At 40.5% G+C, this 20,423-nt stretch overlaps 1 protein-coding gene across 1 annotated transcript; it reads right to left on the reverse strand.

Moving 5' to 3' along the window:
* Positions 1-5,178: 5,178 nt before the first annotated feature.
* Positions 5,179-14,285, reverse strand: LOC121301262 (calponin-2-like). The gene is made up of 7 exons (XM_041230440.1): positions 14,088-14,285; positions 11,139-11,260; positions 9,635-9,701; positions 8,371-8,508; positions 6,488-6,604; positions 5,826-5,972; positions 5,179-5,475 (listed from the first exon to the last, which is right to left on the reverse strand). The coding sequence occupies exons 1-7, from the start codon at positions 14,148-14,150 to the stop codon at positions 5,203-5,205; spliced, it is 927 nt and encodes a 308-aa protein (XP_041086374.1). The 5' UTR covers positions 14,151-14,285; the 3' UTR covers positions 5,179-5,202.
* Between the last annotated feature and the right edge of the window lie 6,138 nt (positions 14,286-20,423).

Below are 20,423 nucleotides of genomic sequence, written 5' to 3' on the forward strand. Positions count from 1 at the left end.
GCTCTCATCATAGCAAAACAATTACAAATGATGACGCCGCTCTAATCCAATCAAAACGCCAGGATTTCTCAGCCATTTCTCATGCAAATCTTACTTTGCAACTGGACAAAAAATCTAGACTTGGAAGTATTAATTTAACCTCAGGGTGATGCATCAGTCAGACATACCACTCCCCACTGGTATATAGGACACAGGATCAGCGGTGCATCTGAACTTATTTTAACGGATGCAAGACACTCCTCAGGTGAGAAATACCACGCCCCACGGTTTGTACATCACACAAGGGCAGCCCATCCTGCTCATTGCTACTGCACACAAACACCTGGGCATCTTTGTTCTAGAAGTAGCCTTGCAAAGTCTTTCCTCGTCTCAGCTGAATCTATGAAATGCATAACCCTTACGTCCGTGTACAAGAGGAAGAGGTGAAGAGGACCGCGGGTCTGTCCCATCGTCATAAAACGCTAATCACGTGACAGAAATGGCACTAGTATCGGAACTAAACTCATATCAGAATATGTGCTACATGTTGTATTTGATGTTACACATTTTCAATAAAGAAATGAAAGGCGAGTCTCAGTAACAAAGTTGTATATTGTTTTATTACAACTAAAAACTTCTCCCGATTGTTACAAGTGCGCTTACACCGTATGATAAATAACCCTAACACAGCACCACTGCGCATGTCTCGACCAGTTACATAAATTACATTATTTGGGCTGTTCCGTGTCAGCTAACGTTAGGAAGGTAGATTTAAAGTAAACTGTGTAATGCTGTTAGTTGTGCTTTTCATCGGTTAAATGTGTTGCAATTGTTGGATCTTTACAGCTAATAATGATGTCAATGACGTTACACGATATACACAGCACAGTCACAATGCCCAGTCTTGCTCAATGGAGGGAGCGGTATGGCTAAATAAACATGACATTCACCCGCAACAAGCACGGCTGTCCCTTGAAACGCATGCACTTCAGTTGCTGATCAGATCCTAGTTTAACCAGCTTTCCGGAGACGATGCTGCGACAAGTACCTCATTAAATATTAAACACTGAGCCGGCTAAAGACAAAAAGGAACCTGTTTTTCAAAAGCGCCCGCATCCTGTTCATCTTGATTTAAACACTCGACATATTTTCCTTACCTTTTTGCAAACTGCGTGTGTGTCTGTGTACAGGAATCCGTGTTTGCACCTGGGACACTGCTCGCTTCTCTCAGGCGAGCTCTCTGGAGGAGTCCCTTGACGATATTGTCATCTTCATCTCGCCTCTTCTCTCCGCCCATCTGCGGCCGCTGATTGGATCGGCCGCTCCTATTTTGGTCCTTTCTGCCCGCCCCTTAGCTTCACGGTTCGGGCGCCGATTGGTTGACGAGGCTTTCGAAGCGTTCTATTTTGGGTTATCCTGCAGAAGGGGTTGGCTAAAGCCTGTGCAGGTGGTGGAAATTATACAAGGTTACAAGGGGACCAAACCCAGTTGTGGTTTGTATTTTACACAGGGTTCATCGTTGTGTAAAGAGGTAAAACCTACATAAACGGAAAGATAGGTCTACCCAATCTACACTATTTTTACATGCACTATATTATATATTCCCAACTACTAGTAGTAAATATGTGTTTTATGCCATTTTCTATAGAATTCTACAGAATACCTTCTACAGAATATTTATTGATCCTGTTAATACTAATTTAAGTTTCTTTTTTTTCTTTTTTCTTTTTTTTTTATAGCGCCCGTCGCCATCGGAGCGCTGTACATGGCAAAAAACAAACATTAAACGAATTTAACATAGTGTAGCCATCGCGGTTAACAAGCGCATCACACAGGGGGAGGCAATTCCCACAGCTGATACCGCTGTAGAGAAGAGCCGGCTCCTTTGCAAGGTGCGTATGCTTATGTCTTCGTGTGTCATTACGTCACCTACCAACCCTGTGTCTTCCCCCGTGCATGCTACAGTATCACATATAAAAACATTACATCATAAATGAACACACAGTACACTACAACATAAATATATTGCACAGGACTATACACTTTCAAGTCATGTATTAAATTACTGAAACCATTCCATCTCTAAAGTTACACAGTTCTTTGACAATGCAAAGTTTTGAACTGCTTTCTAAACAGAAGGTTAGAAGAGGTTTTCATTCCCACCAGCACCAAATTCCAAAAATGAGCTGCTGACCTCAAAGGTGCGGCCTCCAAAATTAACTGGGGAATAAAGAGGAATATGAAGGGAACCACTGAAACGTAAATTCCTGGTACTGATTCTAACAGGAAGAACAGATTGAAAATAGGCTGGTCCAGCACCATTTAAGCTTTACAAACAGTGCAAAGAATTTTAAAAACGTATAAATCTCTCACGGACTGGGAGCCAGTGTAGCTCCCTCAGAACCGGAGTGATGTGGGAGTGCAGCAGGGTCCCAGACACAAGGTGAGCCGACACGTTTTGAATCCTCTGAAGTCTGTTAAGCTGGATCATAGGAAAGCCTGAATAAAGGAAGTTGCAGTAATCCAGTTTAGGGCTTAAAGATGTTTGCACAACTGTCCGAAAAGGGGAACCTGGCAAAAATGGTCTAATAACTTTTAAATTGCGCAGGAGAAAAGTATTAGAATTTACCACCTGATTAATTTGGGGGATAAAACAAAAGGCGATTTTCAATAACCACTCCCAAGTTTGTAGTTTTAGTAACTACAATAGGTGTGGTTCCATTAATGTTCGGAGGGGTAAAGCTATTCAAGCTTCTTGAGTCCTCGGTCCCAATAATAAAACCTGTTTGACGGGTTTAGTTTCAACCAGTTTAAATAAAGCCACCTTTGACAGGCAGCAATAAAGAAAAACAAGTAGGTAAAATAAGACTGTGAATAAGAGGTTTGTCATTTTTTTCAGTCAATGGTATTGTCTGAACTATAAAACAGAGCAATGAACCTTCTGAAGGAGCTGTGCTAGAGTATTGCTAATAGAAACACACTTGCCAAACTGTATGCATGCCAGTGAACCACAGTGGCAGTTTTAAAAGTAGTAATAGGAAACTGGAATAATAGTAATACTTAGTCATATTAGTGAAACTATGAAGGCTTAAATATATACATCTTTCACTCTGATGAAGCCCTTTATCCTAAACCAGACTGCACCCAGTCTACAGTATTGAGAGGTTCATCGTCATTTCATCTGATACTGTTAACATATAAAAGCAAAATATAAAAAAAAAAAAATATGATGGCATTAGCAAAAAGAGAAACAGGCAATTTACACTGAGTGATAGGGTATATCTTTAAGACAGCAATTCAAGCCCCACTGAAGTGTTTGAATGGACTGGCCCCTCTATACACAATACAGTACGCGATTCTCTAGACCCTAATAAACAGCCACACTCTGCTCACGTACAAGATGTGGTAGCGTTTGTTGCAAATTCACAGGACACACAAGGCAGGTACAAATAGTACACATGGCACTTCATTTTTATTTTCTCAATTTAAAAAACAATTTTTAAATACAGAACCAGTTAAAAGGATCAAATTATTTTCAGAGTCACATACTTCCTCCTTTTACTATTAAGTGGTTTACAAAATATTAATCATACACTACTTTAACAAACTAAGATTCCAGTTCTGAGTTTCGGAATGAAGAGAGTGCTGCTTCAAAATTGTATAAAAAGATGCATATTAAAAACAAAACAAAAACCAAAAAAAACACATACACCTTAAACGTCATGTTGGCACCTTTCAAAATACTGTACCCGTATCAGTATGGCACAATGGGCAAATAACATCCAACAGAAACACATTTCAACAGCCGATTATTCCCTTGAAAAAACATTGAAAAATAGTCATCTAGAAATTCAAAACACTGGAGGTGAAACTTAAAAGAAACCAAGTTGACAAACTTTCGCCTAGTGTCTTCTTGACTAGAGTTTCTAAGATTTACACATGATTGACATCATAGTGCAGGGAATACAGGATTCATTAAAACTATTCAAGACAGTGGCAGACCTAACTAGTGCCACCATTCAACGAAAATAATAGCAGGATCCATTAAGAATCACATGTTAATGAGAGAGAGTGGAGTGCTACTGTCTACAGAATAAGAATCTATCCATTTTACGACAGGGCAGGTATCAGATTTAATTTGAAAGGTTAACCATTTCTTAAAACTAAGCAACATACACACATTAACTCCACCTCCAAAATCCCTTTCACATCAATATTGGCTTTAGTGGCATTTGATGGTTTACAATACATATTAAACTTTAAGACACAAGATAGTCAGTGGAACTAAAACAAAACTGTTGGAAAATGAAAAAAATATCAAAAGGGAATCTTATTTAAAATGAAGGGTTTTACAACAACAACAACAACAAAAAGCGGGCTTCTTTGATGTACTCAAACATGCTGACCTTTATAGGAGAAATAATACTACAAAAAATGGTTTATAAAAACTACAAGTTGCATACAGTCCTCTACATGGGGTCACTGAAGGAGTTTCGTATGCAAAATTGTTGGTCCTCCCGATTTCACGTCTTCTATAAATTGGTGACTTTTCAGTAAACATTTGTATATTACAGAAATGGAAAAAAGACTCCCTTTGCGTAGCTGCCTGAACCATTCCAGAGCTTTGAGAGCTGTGATTGTCAAGTCAACGGTCTTTCTAAATGAAGCTCAGCTGTGAAAACCTGCTGTGGCTCGGAGTTCTACTCAATGGTAGAGTTTTTTTCAGCCCATTCATGGGGGCAGCACCGTTTATAAATGGAAAAGCCAACGGGAAAACTAAGTTTTTATACTTGGACAACAAGAACCTTGCTGAGATTTTTGTATGCGTTTGGGCGATCCATTTTAACACCTACTGGGTTGAACTGGAACTACAAATTCGAACAACTAGCATCAGCCAATATGCAACATGACTGAACAGCAAGTTCATCTCCTCCTTTCCACACTGTTAATCCTCTCAAGTTTCGATACAGCCCCCAGCTTCAGAAGGCTATGTTCATTAGCACATACCCTGTGTTCCACTGGCAACAGCATCACCCTCAAAACAAGGAATATAAATCAAGCATGCTTGTCTGGTTGTTTTGAAGCAGGCACTACAAATGAAAACCAAACATGGCAAGGAATCCAGATGCACTGCGGCTGGAGTCAGCCCCCCCCCCCTTCCCAATCCCTCCACACCCCCACTGCGCCCCGCCCCGCCCCTCGTGGCCTTCTTTGTCAGGGTAACTAGTCCTGCCCATCCTCTTGGTATCCCTGGTAGCCCTCATCCTGGTACTCCTGGTTGTAGCTTATGCCCACAGCTGCTTCATTCTCTCCCAGCTCGCTCTTGGGGCAGTACTTGGCATCGTAGATCTGTCTGCCCAGGCCGAAATTCTGCCCGCTCTGATTGGCTCCCTGGGTGTAACCCATCTGTAGGGACATGGTGCTGTTGTCGCACTTCTCCGTGCCCAGTTTCTGGTCGTAGATGGCACGTCTGGTGCCAGGGGCGGTCATGCCAGTCTAGGAGAAATATTTAAAAAATATATAGATCAGTATAACAGCACTGAATTAGCGCCAGCATGAAAAAAACTATACAAATCAGACCACCATGACCTACACTGCAGTTTGTATAGTCAGTGACTCAAAGCATTCAACCACCCCTGCTTGGTTTGTGAATGTTTAGGTTACATTCAGACTACTTGTTTACTTAATAGCTTGGTATTGAAAATGATTGAAAAAGTTCCGACACAAGCAGCGCTACCCCAAAATGCATTTTCTACAAATGGCTAATGACTGGAAGCTTGCAGCACTGACACAGTGAACTGTACCACCTCAGGTTCGAGCTAGAGTCGGGATGGTGTTGCCCTTACCTGGCTGGCCCCCTTGTTAGTTCCCATCTGCAGGCCGATGGTGGAGCTGTCCATTGGGGGCTCGATGTGAGCCTTGGGGTCGTACAGGTGTCTCCTTGTGCCGTAAGCATTCATCCCCGCCTGGCTAGCACACTTATTGGTACCCATCTGGAGAGAAGACACATGGGGTTCAGAGATACTGTGGAGAGGTAGGAGGTCCTTTTGGTCAGTGTGGAAAGGAGTCAAAAGGGCATAACCAAAGCAGGGTGTGGAAACAAGTCGACAATCCCAGATGGGAGAGGGGAGCAAAGGCAAGGGGCTTATGGCACATTTCTGATGGCTGTACAAATGCAGAGATATTTGCATCATGAAAAGCAGACCATCGTGACCAGCATGGGTAATATGCAATCAAAAATGTAAGCGCAAGAGTGCAGGTTCCTCCATATAGCCCCAGACTTTCATAACAAAGTTAAACAGCTGTCTAAAAATACAGACAGCTGAAAAGCTCCAGATTCCGATACTAGTCTGCATAACTTGTGCTAAAGAATGTCCTTACCAAGTCTCATTGCAATTAGAGACCTTGTCTTCTAGAGACGTGCAACTTGCTTGCGCATGGACAGATGGGACCCCCGCCATGATAAGAGTTTTTGTGAGAATGCACTGTGCTGTTGCTAAACTCATACCTGCAGCCCAATGACACAGTTTCCTGCCTTCATCTTCTCCTCGTCAAAGGCACGCTTCTGCTTGTCTGCGTATTTCACTCCGATATCCACTCGAGACTGGATGCCTTTGGTCTTTGCCTAAGAACCAGTAAAATAAGACAGGACTAATGTATTCCTTTTGTTTAAACTCTTATTTTCAGTCATCAAATCCTGGAGACTTTAAAAACGCCTCTCATCTGGTACACCATAATTAACTATTGCAGAGGGACAGGTTCATGCTTACACAGGTGTGCCAGCTGTACTTGGAAGGTAGACATAAGAGCAAATTTAGAAAACAGACAAAAGTAGTAGTACAGAGCAGTCTGTTTATAAGAATCACTGATATAAGAATCAACCGCATATAGTGATCAAAACCACTGGGACCAAATCATTCCTATACCAGCTAATGTAAAATAAGTAGCAAGAATCAAGCAATCCGCTTATAAGAATCATTGTGGTAAACTGACTGCATGTAATACGATACTGTATCAAGTGCAATGACGTGTACAGCCAATAAAAGCTGCTTTTGAATTTGATCACATCTCGCGTGATCAGGCACGTAGGCAGTGTGGATAGTGATGCAGGAAACACTACATTGTTTGTAATCAAACGTTACTGCGCCACTGCATTGTGCAGGTATGTTTCTTGTGTTCTCTGTTAGTGAAAATGTGTTTCAATAAAGTGAATACAGGTTCACTGAATACAGCAGTGATATTGTGCGATATGCATGTAGAGGGAGTGGGATTGCAGTGAGGAGGAGGAGGAGGAAATTGCAGCGCTTTGCATATCCGTTTAATGAAAGACTGAGATTTGCATTGTAATATTAAATAAGCCATAGATGTTTAAATGCAGTGGTACGCCTGAAAATAAAATAAGTGTGCTGTAACGTCATTTTAATTCAAAGGTCATTACAAGTAACAACACATGGCAGTGAAACTAGGCACCCTCACGAGATGATCACTTCTCAAGTATACACTGTAGTAAAATAGGATTCTGCAGCCTTGAGTAAACATAAGTCATAACCATGATGGTATAACAAGATGCTTACCCACGAGGACTTGTTCTGATGCATTGTCCTCAGTGACTGAGCACCACGACATCTGTATACCGTATTTAAACTGCTCAGTGCATGCTTTTGCGAATTGAAATACGACAGAGTGACCGAAGACAGTGTAAACGATCAGGCTGGAGTCTTGATGACAGTTGTAAAGCGGTGTTGGTTTTATTTCTTACACTGGGGTGGCGAAACAACCACTAATAAAACAAACAAAATAAACCGAGCTCTCAGCTGGAGCAACAGCTAACAGTACTTCGTGTGGAACAAACAGATCTTACTCAAGTTTCTTCTTGTTACTTCTGCTTCCTTATGCCTCTATTCCCCCCTCATCACAAAGCTATCAGCCAAGCCATTTCCAACGAGGTGTCATTAACTTTAACAAGTAAACCAGTTCACTATTGTCCATAGTTTAAGGAAAAGCAGCTGTGGATTTTTTGTGGGCGTGCATACATGCGGGAACTCATGACATCTAGTGGTCAACCCATTACACTGCAGCCAGGGAACAAGCTTGTATCATTCTCATACTAAGTTTGACTCTGCACCACAGTAATCATATCGGTCTGCTTTTAAGAATCATCCACTTCTAAGAATCAAAACACCCGGGACGCATGTGATTCTTATAAACGGACTGCACTGTAGTACTAAACTAAAGGGAAACACACACATTTATATAGGTGGTAGATTGCCATGACCCATAGCCTACCTAAATAGAATCTCTGCAATAGGCATATTTCATCCAAACGCACAATACAGACAGGGCTTTAACCTGAACCACTGCAGCTGGACACTGCTTTCATTGACAACCTACCATGCCAGCTAAGGCCAGGAGCGTGGTCTGAACCTGGGTCATGTTTCCACTTTCAAACAAGTCGTTCGCTTCGAAGATATCGTGGGGCTTCAGTCCATAGGCTGTGATGGCTTTAATAAAGTTGGTCAGATTCTCCAGCTAAATCAGAACACCACAAGGGAGGAAAATCCACAAGTTAGTGACAGAGTGTAAAGCAGGCACTTCATTTCTTAGAACCAAAAAAATTGCATTACAGAATTTAAAAAAAAAAAAAACACACACATCTTATTTAAGCATACAGGATTTATCAAATACAAAGCTATAGATAAACCTTGGTTAGGTTTCAACTGTAGAGTCACTTAAAACAACATCTCGCCTGAAAGACGGAGCACAAGTGGCTTGCTCAGGGTCACACAATGAGTCAGTGCCTGAGCTGGGATTTGAACTGGGTTATAAGCCTGTCTCTAACTACTGGACCACACAGCCTCCTTTTGTGTTACTAACATATTTGAACAAACAAACGGCAATCATGCAAAATCATGTTACCCTATGTAATTGGACAGCTTCGCCAGCATGGATTGCCTTGTGTAACCCAGCCCTAGTGTTTATCTAATTGCTACACAAACACTTGTACTGCCCGACACCGCGGTGCCTCACCGACAGCCTGTAGTTTCAAAGACTCCCCGTGTCGGATCAGTCAGCTGTCTGTGCTCACTGCTACTGCTTAAATACTTAAGAGCAGCTTGGTGTGGGAGTGAAACATCGCATCTATTTAATGTGTTCTTAAGCAATCTTGTGGTTTTTGAGCATCACTTTCTGTTTTAGACATCTCATCTAAGGGACTTGTTATAAACTCAGAAGCACCCATGTGGCCTCCATAGAGCTGCTCTATAGCACCTGCTACACCAGTGTGCCACCACCATCCTGCTACACTCCGCCCCCAGGAGGTGCCACAAATCAGTCATTAGTACAAGACATTTCTTCCACCTACTCGAATATTGCAGGGGGTAGATTACTGGTTACACACTGTGATGCACTAAGACGGGGAACCAGCCAGGATTGACTTTAAATCCAATCTTACAAATATGTTTTATTTTGCGGGTTGTACAATGGCTGTGGCGGGTCTGAATACCAGTCTGTGGGTCACTTGGACGGTCCATTTTAAAATGTCCCAGGACACAGTGACTGGAACAGGACATTATGAAGTACATTAACACAGCTCTCTCATCCTGGGGGTAAACACTGTAGAATACATTTCCAAGTCCGAATCAGGCTGCTCCCTCACCTGGTGCCAGTTCTTTTCAGACTCGCTGATCTTGTTCACTGAGCCCGGCTGGAGGATGTTAATCAGTCTGGAGAGAAATGCAAAAATATTACTGGCACCAGAATCACCTACCACTCACAATTCAGACTATGAAGTTCGTGGGGGAAAAAAAAAAAAAAAAAAAAAAAAAAAAAAAAAAAATATATATTATATATATATAACTGCCACCTCCAAACTACAGCTATGACCAAAATTTTTGCATCACCCATAGTTTGTAGTTTTCCATATTTTGAACGAAAAACCTGACATTTCAAAATCTAACATGAAATAGTGTACTGCTATTATAGCTGCCAGTAGACACTTGCGATATCATTTTGTAGTTTGATTACACTTAAATAAACGATTCAAATTAAGTTCATATAGTTTACATTTTTTTTATGAATGTCTCATTCCTAAAATTGTAGGCGAATGCAAAACTGCATTCTACATACACAATAGCCAAATGTCAACCACTGTGAAAAACACGGAGGTCAAACACAGGTGCTAGCCTTGGTGTTTACATAGGTGTGGTTTCCATGGAAAACTAAAACCTCCAAGTCTCGTCTTTCTCGCGCTATTTTGGACGTACCTTCTGGGTAATTTGGGTTTCAATGCGATTCTCTTAAGGGAGAGAAATTCTCCTTCCAATCAATTAGTCAATTTGCACAGCTTTTTAGTGTGAGAAGGTGATTTACCCACCCCTTTTTTTTTTTTTTTTTTTTTTTTTAAAAAAAAAAAAAAAACTGTAATTTGGCTGCATGCTTCCTTCAGTGTGAGGAATGTGTGCGATACATCACTCAACAATGGAGAGAGAATTTGGAGTTTTTAAAATGCATGGAAACTCCACCAGAGTAGGACTTGATTTCTTTAAGGGTGTAACCAAGGTCCTTTATATTCTTTTTTAAATAAAATATCCTAGGAACTTATCGGTGTTTATTAAAAATGAATAAATACATAAACAGATGAAATTTGGGTAAACGTTGATTTCCCAGTTTTCCAGGTAACTATCCTATTGGGTCGGAAAAAAAGCTTGCCTGCTTCTGTTCTTAATGAATGGCGACAGTGTGAATGTGCTATGGAAATGCGTCCAACAATATTCTAAACAGCACTGTATAAAAGAATATTTATATCAATCTGCATTTCTTCCAGTATTAAAACGAGTTTCATCATTGTGTTTGTATGCACTGTGATTGAACTTTGTATGTGTAAAACTTAAAACTAAATGCACATTTCAAAATACAAATACAACTAGAAATACTAAAGTCAACTTTTCAGTGAAAAACACACAGGACAGCTTAACTTGTGCAAATGCTGGTTTAGCACTTTGCCTGGTCTCACCCACCCGGATAAGTACTAATCCAGGACTGCTTTATCTGCAGTAGCATTGGGTTAGGGTTCGGTTAACATTGGGTTAGGGTTCAGGTAATGTTGGGTTAGGATTAGGCTCCAGCTCCTGTGCACGGCCTGGCCCGATGGCTTGACTCACTCGCACAGAATGGTTCCGCTCTTCAAGCTCTTCTGAAAGTCGGCTCCGATCCGCTTGCCCGTGACGTCCTCGATCCAGACCCGCAGCTCCTCCTCTTTCTGTACATCGTACTTCTGAGCAATCTGCAGAGAAACAAGAGCACCCTGAGAAACACAGCCAAGCAAGGAAACAGTCTCCCAGCAGCCTTCAAACGTGGGTCCCTTCACAAAACTGAGCGCTTGATAGGAACAGATTATTTTTTTTTTTAATAAAATCACATTTGCAGATCATTAAAGCTTTTTAAACAGTTTAGAGAGGATTTATTAGTTTATTCTCAGTTTTTAAAAGAATTGATAACCTGTAAAAAATCTTTGTTTATAAAACACTCTTAAATAAAAAGAATACAGTCCTTAAACAGTCTTAATGTTCTTCAATTGCTTAAAAAGAATACAGTATATTAACGCAGTATTACAGGAAAGAAGACACTCAGGACTAGTATTAACCCAGCACCCCGTCAATTTACTTTTTAAAACACAAAGGACAGACACACGCAGCAGTAGGAAGCATGTTACTGGTTTCCGCAGGATTTACACATGGATCTCCTTTGCAGTACGCCTTTTTTTATAAGAATTTAAAACTTTTCAACCTTTACAGAAAGTGGAATCAAAGCTAAATCTGCGATAATGTACGGTGCAAGGTGAACAAGAGACTCAACCGGAAAGACATTCTCTCAGCACAGCCACCTCTCATCTTCCTGCATGCTGCAGCTCGGAGAGCTAGCACTGCGGGACATCCTGCTGTCATCAGCACAGGAAGCAAGAGACATGAACCCCTGTGAGACTGCCATCACACTGCACAGACTTCTCCACAAGCCTGGAAACAACCCCCCCCCCCCCCCTCCCCTCCCCCCCCCCCAAAAAAAAAAAAAAAAAAAATCCACAAGGAATGCAGCTCTAGGAATTCAGCGCTCGTTCACACACCCCAAGACAGGGGCAGTGAAAAAAGAATCTGACCAATCAATGCCTCAAAAAAATCACATGTAAAAAATAGGATTTAGACAGGTTGTCTTGGTATACCCTAGGTCCCTTGGTTACTCTAGAAGGCTGGCAAAAGCTTGTTTACTTACAATCAAGTCCAGCCCACAATGCTGCTCCATACACAGCGTGAATGTGTTCCAATACTCAGCTTTGCCTAAAGCACATGGAGTATTGTTCTGTTAATTTATAAATGCACTCCCCTTTGCTTGTTCCGAGCATCTGTTTGAACAATACAAGCTGCACAACAGAGGATTAGCAGACATTAAGACCATTTGGAAGGTGCTAATGTTTGGTAAGGGTCATTCGTAAATTGGACCACTGAGATCTCTTCCAGACAGAAGCCTCATGGGAAGATCTGTAAAAAAAACACAGCCTCAACACATCAAAACCCCAGAACTGCACTTTAGGGAATACCAGAAAGAACCAGTCAATTCACTTGCAGACTGTATTAAAATAAAAAGCAGTGCTCCTCTGAATGGGTGTGGGGAAGTGGCAGAGCACTGCTTGTGCAAGCACAGGAATGCCAGGGCCACACAGAGCTAGGTTTTTGTCTGTGTGCTGCAATAACAAAATAATGATAACATACTGCAACACCCACCATAACCACAAGCTAAAAAAATAAATACAGACGCTTGTGTCGGGTTGATAAAGAAATGATCACAATGATCTTAAATGGTGTTTTAAATCTCAGCTACTTTCTCCCTGGCGTTCTTCTCACGCACTCTTGTTTTCTGTATTTTGTGCTTGTTGGCTGAATCAAGTTTTGAAGCCTGCTTTAATTACACATACTGTAACTCTGCCACCTGCATTTCCTTAAACATGAGGAACCAAACACCTCTATAGAGTCACAAACACAAATAATGATCAGTACAATTAAACATTATCAATAACAGAATATTTATTTGCCTAAAATATGCTTATTATAATAATATAAAGGTTCTCTTACAGCGGTTCCCAAACTTCCTTGGCATCAGGAATCCTGACATGACCCCCACCCACACTTCGGTTTTGATCGCTTTAATGGGAGAGGGTGCTCGTTTGGACCGACAGATGGGCGGCTCGGTGTTTCCTAAAACAAGCACAAGTTCCCACAGGAATGTTGCTGGCTTGCCAGACGCGACATCCCGTCAACGCGGCCTCTCCTAGCTCAAGCCGAGAGGCAGAGACACTCAGACACGTCGCCAGGGCGCTCCAGTGACCCGCAAGCTGGCATTAAACCCGCCACGGTCATTGTTCAACCCTAAAAATAAAACTTAACACTGTCCGAGTGAGGTAAAAAAAAAAAAAAAAAAAAAAAAAAAAAAAAATAGAAAGTGGCATTTATCGCAATAGGGTGCGGGGAACAGATCCGTGCAGACTTCAAACCATCAGAGAACAAAAGGACAGTGACGTTTCGATTTACTTCTTGGTTTGATCTTTAAAAAAATCAATTTCTGTCCCCAAATCCAATTAGTATAGCCAAAGGGGCGACACCCAGCCCCGAATTAACAACTTGCGGCAAAGGGTACAGAACACGGAAAACTATACAACCTGGCATTGCTTATTTTAAACACAATAACAAATTTGCAATCTATTTGCAAATTCATAAATAACGTCACGGCTAATTTAAAATAAGTTTTTTAAAAACGAAGAAAGAAAAAGTGTTTACAGTACTGTAAAATACCATTAATATATTTATCAACTCCACTGAAAACTACCAAAAAACAACAAAATCGCTTCATTAAAAATACATTTAAAAACACGTATACAGCAGCGGTGTGATTCGTACATGTACCACAGCAACACTATAGCAGGCTAGCTTAAACCGGTCAATGTCCACAAAAAAAGCAACAATATTTGGTCGAAACCTGTTCCCGATCCTCATCCCCTCCTGCGCCATAAACCCCCCAAAAATGATTTATTTATTTTTCAAGAAAAATAGAAAGAAACTTACTTTGCTTTTCACTTCTGCAGTCAGACCATAAGCCGGTCCCTTGTTAAACTGACCGCTGGACATTTTTTCAACGGTATTAAAAATGACTTTCTTGCTAGAAAAATAAACGCAAACACCGTTCGCTTTTTCTGCAGCCTAACGTGTGAGAAGTTTCACTCTCATCTGGAGACTGTTTGCTCAACTCCCCGCGTTGTCCTGCCTGTGTAGCTCCTCCCTTTATTGCAATCGAGAAAGTCCTTATAAGGACAGAAAGACCCTAATTTGTCCAGGATGGGAGTTTCCTGAGTACAAGATTCCCAGTCAGTGCAGAACAATCCCAAGGCTATCCTGAATCACAGCTGCCTGACGTCATCTGTTCTGAGAGAGAACTTTTAAGTGATTACGTGGTTTTTGAGTTATGTGGTTATGTAATATCGTCACACGTCAGAAGTGCTTATCAAGGAATGCAAAGACGTATTACAAAATAGTATATGAGATACACAGATATGCGAATTACCTTTGCTATGACAAATTGCAAAAATAGTTTTATTTTTAAAGGTTCAGTACATAATGGAGACCTGATCAATCTGTGTTCAACAAAGCATGTCTGGTAGTGAAGTGTGGATGGATCTGTGCCTGCAGATTCCAATTGATCTGAAATGTCATGTCTCCTGGTCAGTAAAACTGTCCTGTCCGCTTTAATGCCCTCTTCATTAACCACCACGTGATTCATTATGGCTAACATGATTTGCTGAGTTGACCTGCCAGGAAACTTGTTTCTAAAGGGGCAGATCGCTAGACAGCACTCGCTCTTCTATGAAGACACTAGCTTTAATTACCAGACACCCCAGGAAAGCTGGGATTGGACCAGTCTTCAACCTTCATTTTATGTCCCGTCAGAAACGGTAAAACTGTTCGATTGTCTTGGTTTTACAATTTTGAATTCACTTCCATCCACTACATTAGTCTCAAGTGTGCAGTTTTGAAAGAAGCACATGTAATAGCACTCATGGTTGTTTGAATTCTAAAACATGATATCTGATGCGACTCTAGGCTAAAGGAAGCTCTCGGTTTCTGTGCCTTATTATCAGGTCATCTGATACACTTGTTCCAGATATCAGTCTGCTGTACCATTTTATACCATACTAATACTGAGTTTGTACGGCTACTTCATATCTTGGAAGCACAGAGGGGCTTGCAGTCTCAACTGTTCTGTTTTAACTGACTAAGCGAGTCTGTTGCATTTCACTTACATTCCTGTGGTTTTGGTCGAGCTGGAGGAGAGGATCTTATTCTGACATCTGGAACAAAGTCTAGAGAAATCAAATATCCGCTGTTTACAAGAAGCAGATCTTACAGTGGCTCTGTGTGGGGATACACCTCACCTCTCAGTCTCCAGAGACAATAGGGAGCACTAGAATAGGAACGCAGATCCCAAGTTTCATCAGCTGGAATGTGGGCAAGGGGTGCATCTTATCCCGTTCCTTGAGAACATTTTACCAGCCCTGTGATAGACTTCTGTGGTAAAGGGCTTTTCTGTACACAGTTCAAAGCTATATACATACAGTCCTATACAAAGTCATTTCTAAAACGTGAAGCATGTAGGGGAATAATTGCATAGAACCATTCCTGTACCTGTACCTGCTACTCTGTACTACCATTATTCACAGAGTTATATGCTTTAAAGCAATTTGAGTTTATGAAATGTATTGAACTGCAAGTACATGTCACTGAAAACCAAACTGTGGATGGTGTGACAACTGAGCTGGCTCCAGTTTATCTGTTAATTACCCCAACTGACCTGGCTCCAGCTTATCGGTTGATCTTTATTGTGTTACCTCGTAAATACCTGCCCCCCTGTTGTTAATTACCCCAACTGAGCTGGCTCCAGCTTATTGGTTGAAAGGGAAACTACCCTGTCCCTCTGTAAAGGTATAATAACTGTATGCTATCTCTGTATGGCAGAACACTGCTCGGGTTTCCTAGCACTGATGTGCTGAGCTGTTCTCATTTGCTCAAACTAACAAAGCTTTATATCTCTGAACACCTGGTGCAGTTGGCTCTTTTAGTTGCGGACCTGAAAAGTTCCACGACAAGCAGCGATGCCTTTTCTGATTGGTTACAACATTCCTTGTACGTTTACATGTTTAGGAAATTAAACGGACACCAACACCATTTTGTTGCTTTCCAAATTGTAACAAGTGTAACATTTACTGAGAAAACATCACATCATTTAGGAGTCTTTTCAGAAGAAATGCACATGGTTATCTAAACATTTCTGTAGCCTGAATTAAAAAAAAACAATAACCAGTCCCAGCTCAATAAAAGTCAGACCACTAATACATCTACAAAGTGGTTAGGACTTTAAACCCCTGATTATCACTCCCTCTGACTATTAACAGTGCTGTTGTTTGGTTCTAGTTTAATTTATTTATTTATTGTTTTCTTCTTTAAAAGCAACCACAGTAGATGAACCCTGCAAACAGGTGACAATCCCTGTGGTCTTTAATGCTCTGAAATTCAATTCAAATCAAACTGAGATACTGGTTGTCCGACCACAGTGTCTCTTTGTCACCCCCTCCTTCCTTCCTCTTTCCTGCTTCTACATTTTCAAAGATATTTAATGTTTAATATTTTGTGTGTTCTATATTGTTCTCAACCAGTGTGTCTGCTTGTGAAGAGTCCTACAAGTTGAATAAGGGTATAGGCATATTTAAACGCGGTCAGTGATGGGCCTCTCAGCTCACTGAATTCAATTATATTGCAGTCAGCAGTGTTAATGTAATCCAGGGTGACTAGCACTAACACTAGTCCAGGATCTGCGTCTCGGTCTGTAAAACCGGCTTTATACGTGGCAAGTGATCAGGAACCAAGAATTTAGCATTGTAATTCTCCTTCCACAGTACTTGCACACATCTCCCCTCTAGTACTATAGGAAAGCATCCAGTTTTATTTTTCCCTATAGGGCAGTTATCCTAAGGGAATATTTTTCTAGTATTACTTGACATGATCAACCTGTTGTAATGGGCTTCACAGCTTATTGAATTCAATTATATTAAGGTTCAAAGACTACAGTTTTACCATTCAAGAAGGAATTATGCTGATGTCAGTATTATGGACGCCCTGGTTAATAGGAGGAGATCCCTTATACTCTACCACATTGGGACAAGCTATAGCTGAATTTTTTTGGTGCATCTGACAGCACTGGGGAATCAGCCTGGATTTCATTAACACTGTTGACATAATCTAGGGGACGGATGTACGGGCAGACAGACACGCCTCTATAGCCCCAGAATCTACTATTCTCAATAACGTATGCTAAATAATGTTAACACCAAATTTCATGACACTTGGATCATTGGATATATGTGGGTTCTCCAGATATATGGAGAAATGTGTAACACACATACAAACAGATGCCTCCACTTCATCCCCAGCAGGGGGTTATAGGAGCTAAGAATTGAAATCTTCTTTAAAGGGACACTGTGCTATAGATCGTCCTGTGCACTCTGCACACATTGCAGATAAGATCAACACCACCCTCCATTTCCCTGGGCCACCATATAAAACAAGAAACCTTATCAATCCTACACCTGGCTAGACACTGAACGGAGGAACAGGAAGCACGTCAGCGAGCAAGGTGTGTTAACCTGGGTGGAAATCAGGTTGGAACACGCCAGTCAAAGACACCCAACCTGACCCTGTTGCCTTGGATACAGTGCTTTGTAAAGTAGTATATACTCAGCACTCCTCTGCAATGAGGTAATAACGAAATAGCTGTGGTAGAGTCAATTCCTGTTGTAAGGGACATAGTGTGATGTAACCTCTGACAACAAGGGTCAGGTTCCTTTACAGTAGCTCAATACATCAGTACGGTTCTTCTGAGGCAAACCATTTTGTTGGTGTCTTCAAGAGTTTAGGATTGTCACTATATTGTTTATAACCAATTCAGCATATGGATAACCATTCTCAATGTTAATGATTACACTTCCTGTATGCAAAATGTTGTATTTGCTGTTTTAGTTTATGATACAATGAGTTACATCATGATGAATTTAAGTTTTCAGAGTTATATAAACATGGTTGGCAGTTTACAGAATGACGGTCTTACTAGATAGGTCATTTAACAGTGGCTTGATAAGTTTGGGACTGCAGACGGCAACCTTATAGAATACAGAGTGGTCTTAATATTGAGGGTGACTTTACATTGCCATCAACTTAATAGTGTCAATTTAGACACACTTGTTAGACTTGGGAAGTTTGAATTAAATTATTAATGTTCATGTCAGCACAACAGTGCTGCAGTATATACTGTATATACACTCATTGCTACTTCAGCATTGTTATTCTAAGCATGTTTACAGTCATGCGTTTCTAAAGCTGGAACAGAGTCAGAATTCTGCATTTTTCATATTTGTAGCAAACTGGCCAACCAGATGTAGAGCCTGTTCCTCTTTCTGAAAAAACACTCTCTACCCCAGATCGTAATTGGGGTATCACTGCACATACCACTCAGAGAAGATTGCCATGATGTGGAACTTGTTGTAGACACTAGAGGTATTTAGCTCAACCCATTGTTGGGAAAAAAATTATATCTATCTATCTATCTATCTATCTATCTATCTATCTATATATATATATATATATATATATATATATAAATATAATATATATATATATATATAATATAACATATATGTGTGTGTTTATTATATAAACACACACATACATAGTAAGAAATATACCTTGATATTGATGTAATACCATCATCTGAAATGTCATAGCATCAGATGGAAATTACATCATATTAAAATTCTCTGTAGTGTTTATATATTATAAAACAACTATATAGTATAAAGTGCTGTGTGAGTTACGAGCTGATTTTCACTCACTCAAGGTCAGAACAGCCAGTAAGCCCACATGTGTGTCAAATTCTAATGCATTAAAGGTTTGACCTATAGAACTTGACAGACTGATTGTAATTCTGCAACATTTAAAAAAAACTCACACTTGATGTTTTATATGTTATCTGCACTATAACGCCGTGGTGTTTAATATGATCTATTGGCAAACTGCACTTGACCAAGAAAATCAAGGTGCTTGGATTCGTGCACCATTTCAGTCCAAGCACCTTGATTTTCTTGGTCAAGCGCAGTTCGTTTTTGGCTGTTTTGTTATTGAAGTAATCCAAGTCTCTGCAGTGGCAGCAGCCAGGTACCTCACTGCAACACTGATGTTCTCCCCACTCCCCAAAATAACAAATCATTAGTGGGCAAACTCAGAGCAAGTGGACCAGTGCTAGGTGGCAGGAATTCAAATTTGGTAAAATCGTACTTCTCAAAGTGAAAGTGTTGGTGCTCCCTCTAGTGGTAACATAGACATACTCAAACATTACACAAACAAAAATTCACAACAGTATTTTTTTTTAATTATTATTTTTATTTGCAGCCAATACTGCTTTAGGTTATATTAATAATAAAAAAAGCATCATCAACCATCCCGTCAAGAAAGTTTGAAGAATAAGACCCTATGATAGAGGTCAATGTGCTGAAACTGCATAAACCCTCTGGTACCCGGCAGCCTGGAGCTCCACGGCACAGCAGTGAAGGCAGGCTCTTAAAATAACTGATACAAAACTTCAAAAAAACATGTTCTTACACTCCAACAGCACAGCAATGTTCTCACAAGGACCCTATCTTTACAGTCTAGCCAGAAAAAAAAGAGAACAATATAATCCCAAACACGAACTGATAAAAAGTAAACGTATCCAATTGTAACCTTCAACAGGGTTAAAAAGCTGACGAAATGTTGAGAAAAGGGTTTCATAAAACAAAAGACACTGCAACAGTATTTGTGCGCACATGCTCAATTATTTTAAATGTACCTTCTACCAAAGACAACTATTTCAAACCCATAGAAAGCCTTCATTAAGATGGTCGAATTTCTTTCTTGTAGGCCATTCAGCCTGCCACAACACTAACCTCTTTCTCTCTTTGAAGACAATGATACACAGCAAATTGATATACAGGATTTGTGAGAAAGTTGCTATGCTATTGCTAGGATATGTTATTTGATGCCTTGGCTATTATCCGTTACACAAACATGTGATTTAGTTTTAATCTGGTCTGAGCAAACGGACAGGCTTCACTTATCCCATCCCATCCCATCCATGTCCTGCCAAAGAAGGGATAATCCAAACTCGAGGTGATCCCGATGGGCTTTTTGCTGAGGTTCATTCTGTGTTCTTTTAGCTGGTTTTCTACAGACAGCAAACTGTGCTTTGCATCGGATAACCAAAGCGCTATAAAATTTTTTTTGGGGGGGGGGAGCCTTGTGAAAAAAAATAAATAATTCAAA

Source organism: Polyodon spathula, chromosome 27 (assembly GCF_017654505.1).
Source record: "Polyodon spathula isolate WHYD16114869_AA chromosome 27, ASM1765450v1, whole genome shotgun sequence".
Lineage (NCBI taxonomy): Eukaryota > Metazoa > Chordata > Actinopteri > Acipenseriformes > Polyodontidae > Polyodon > Polyodon spathula.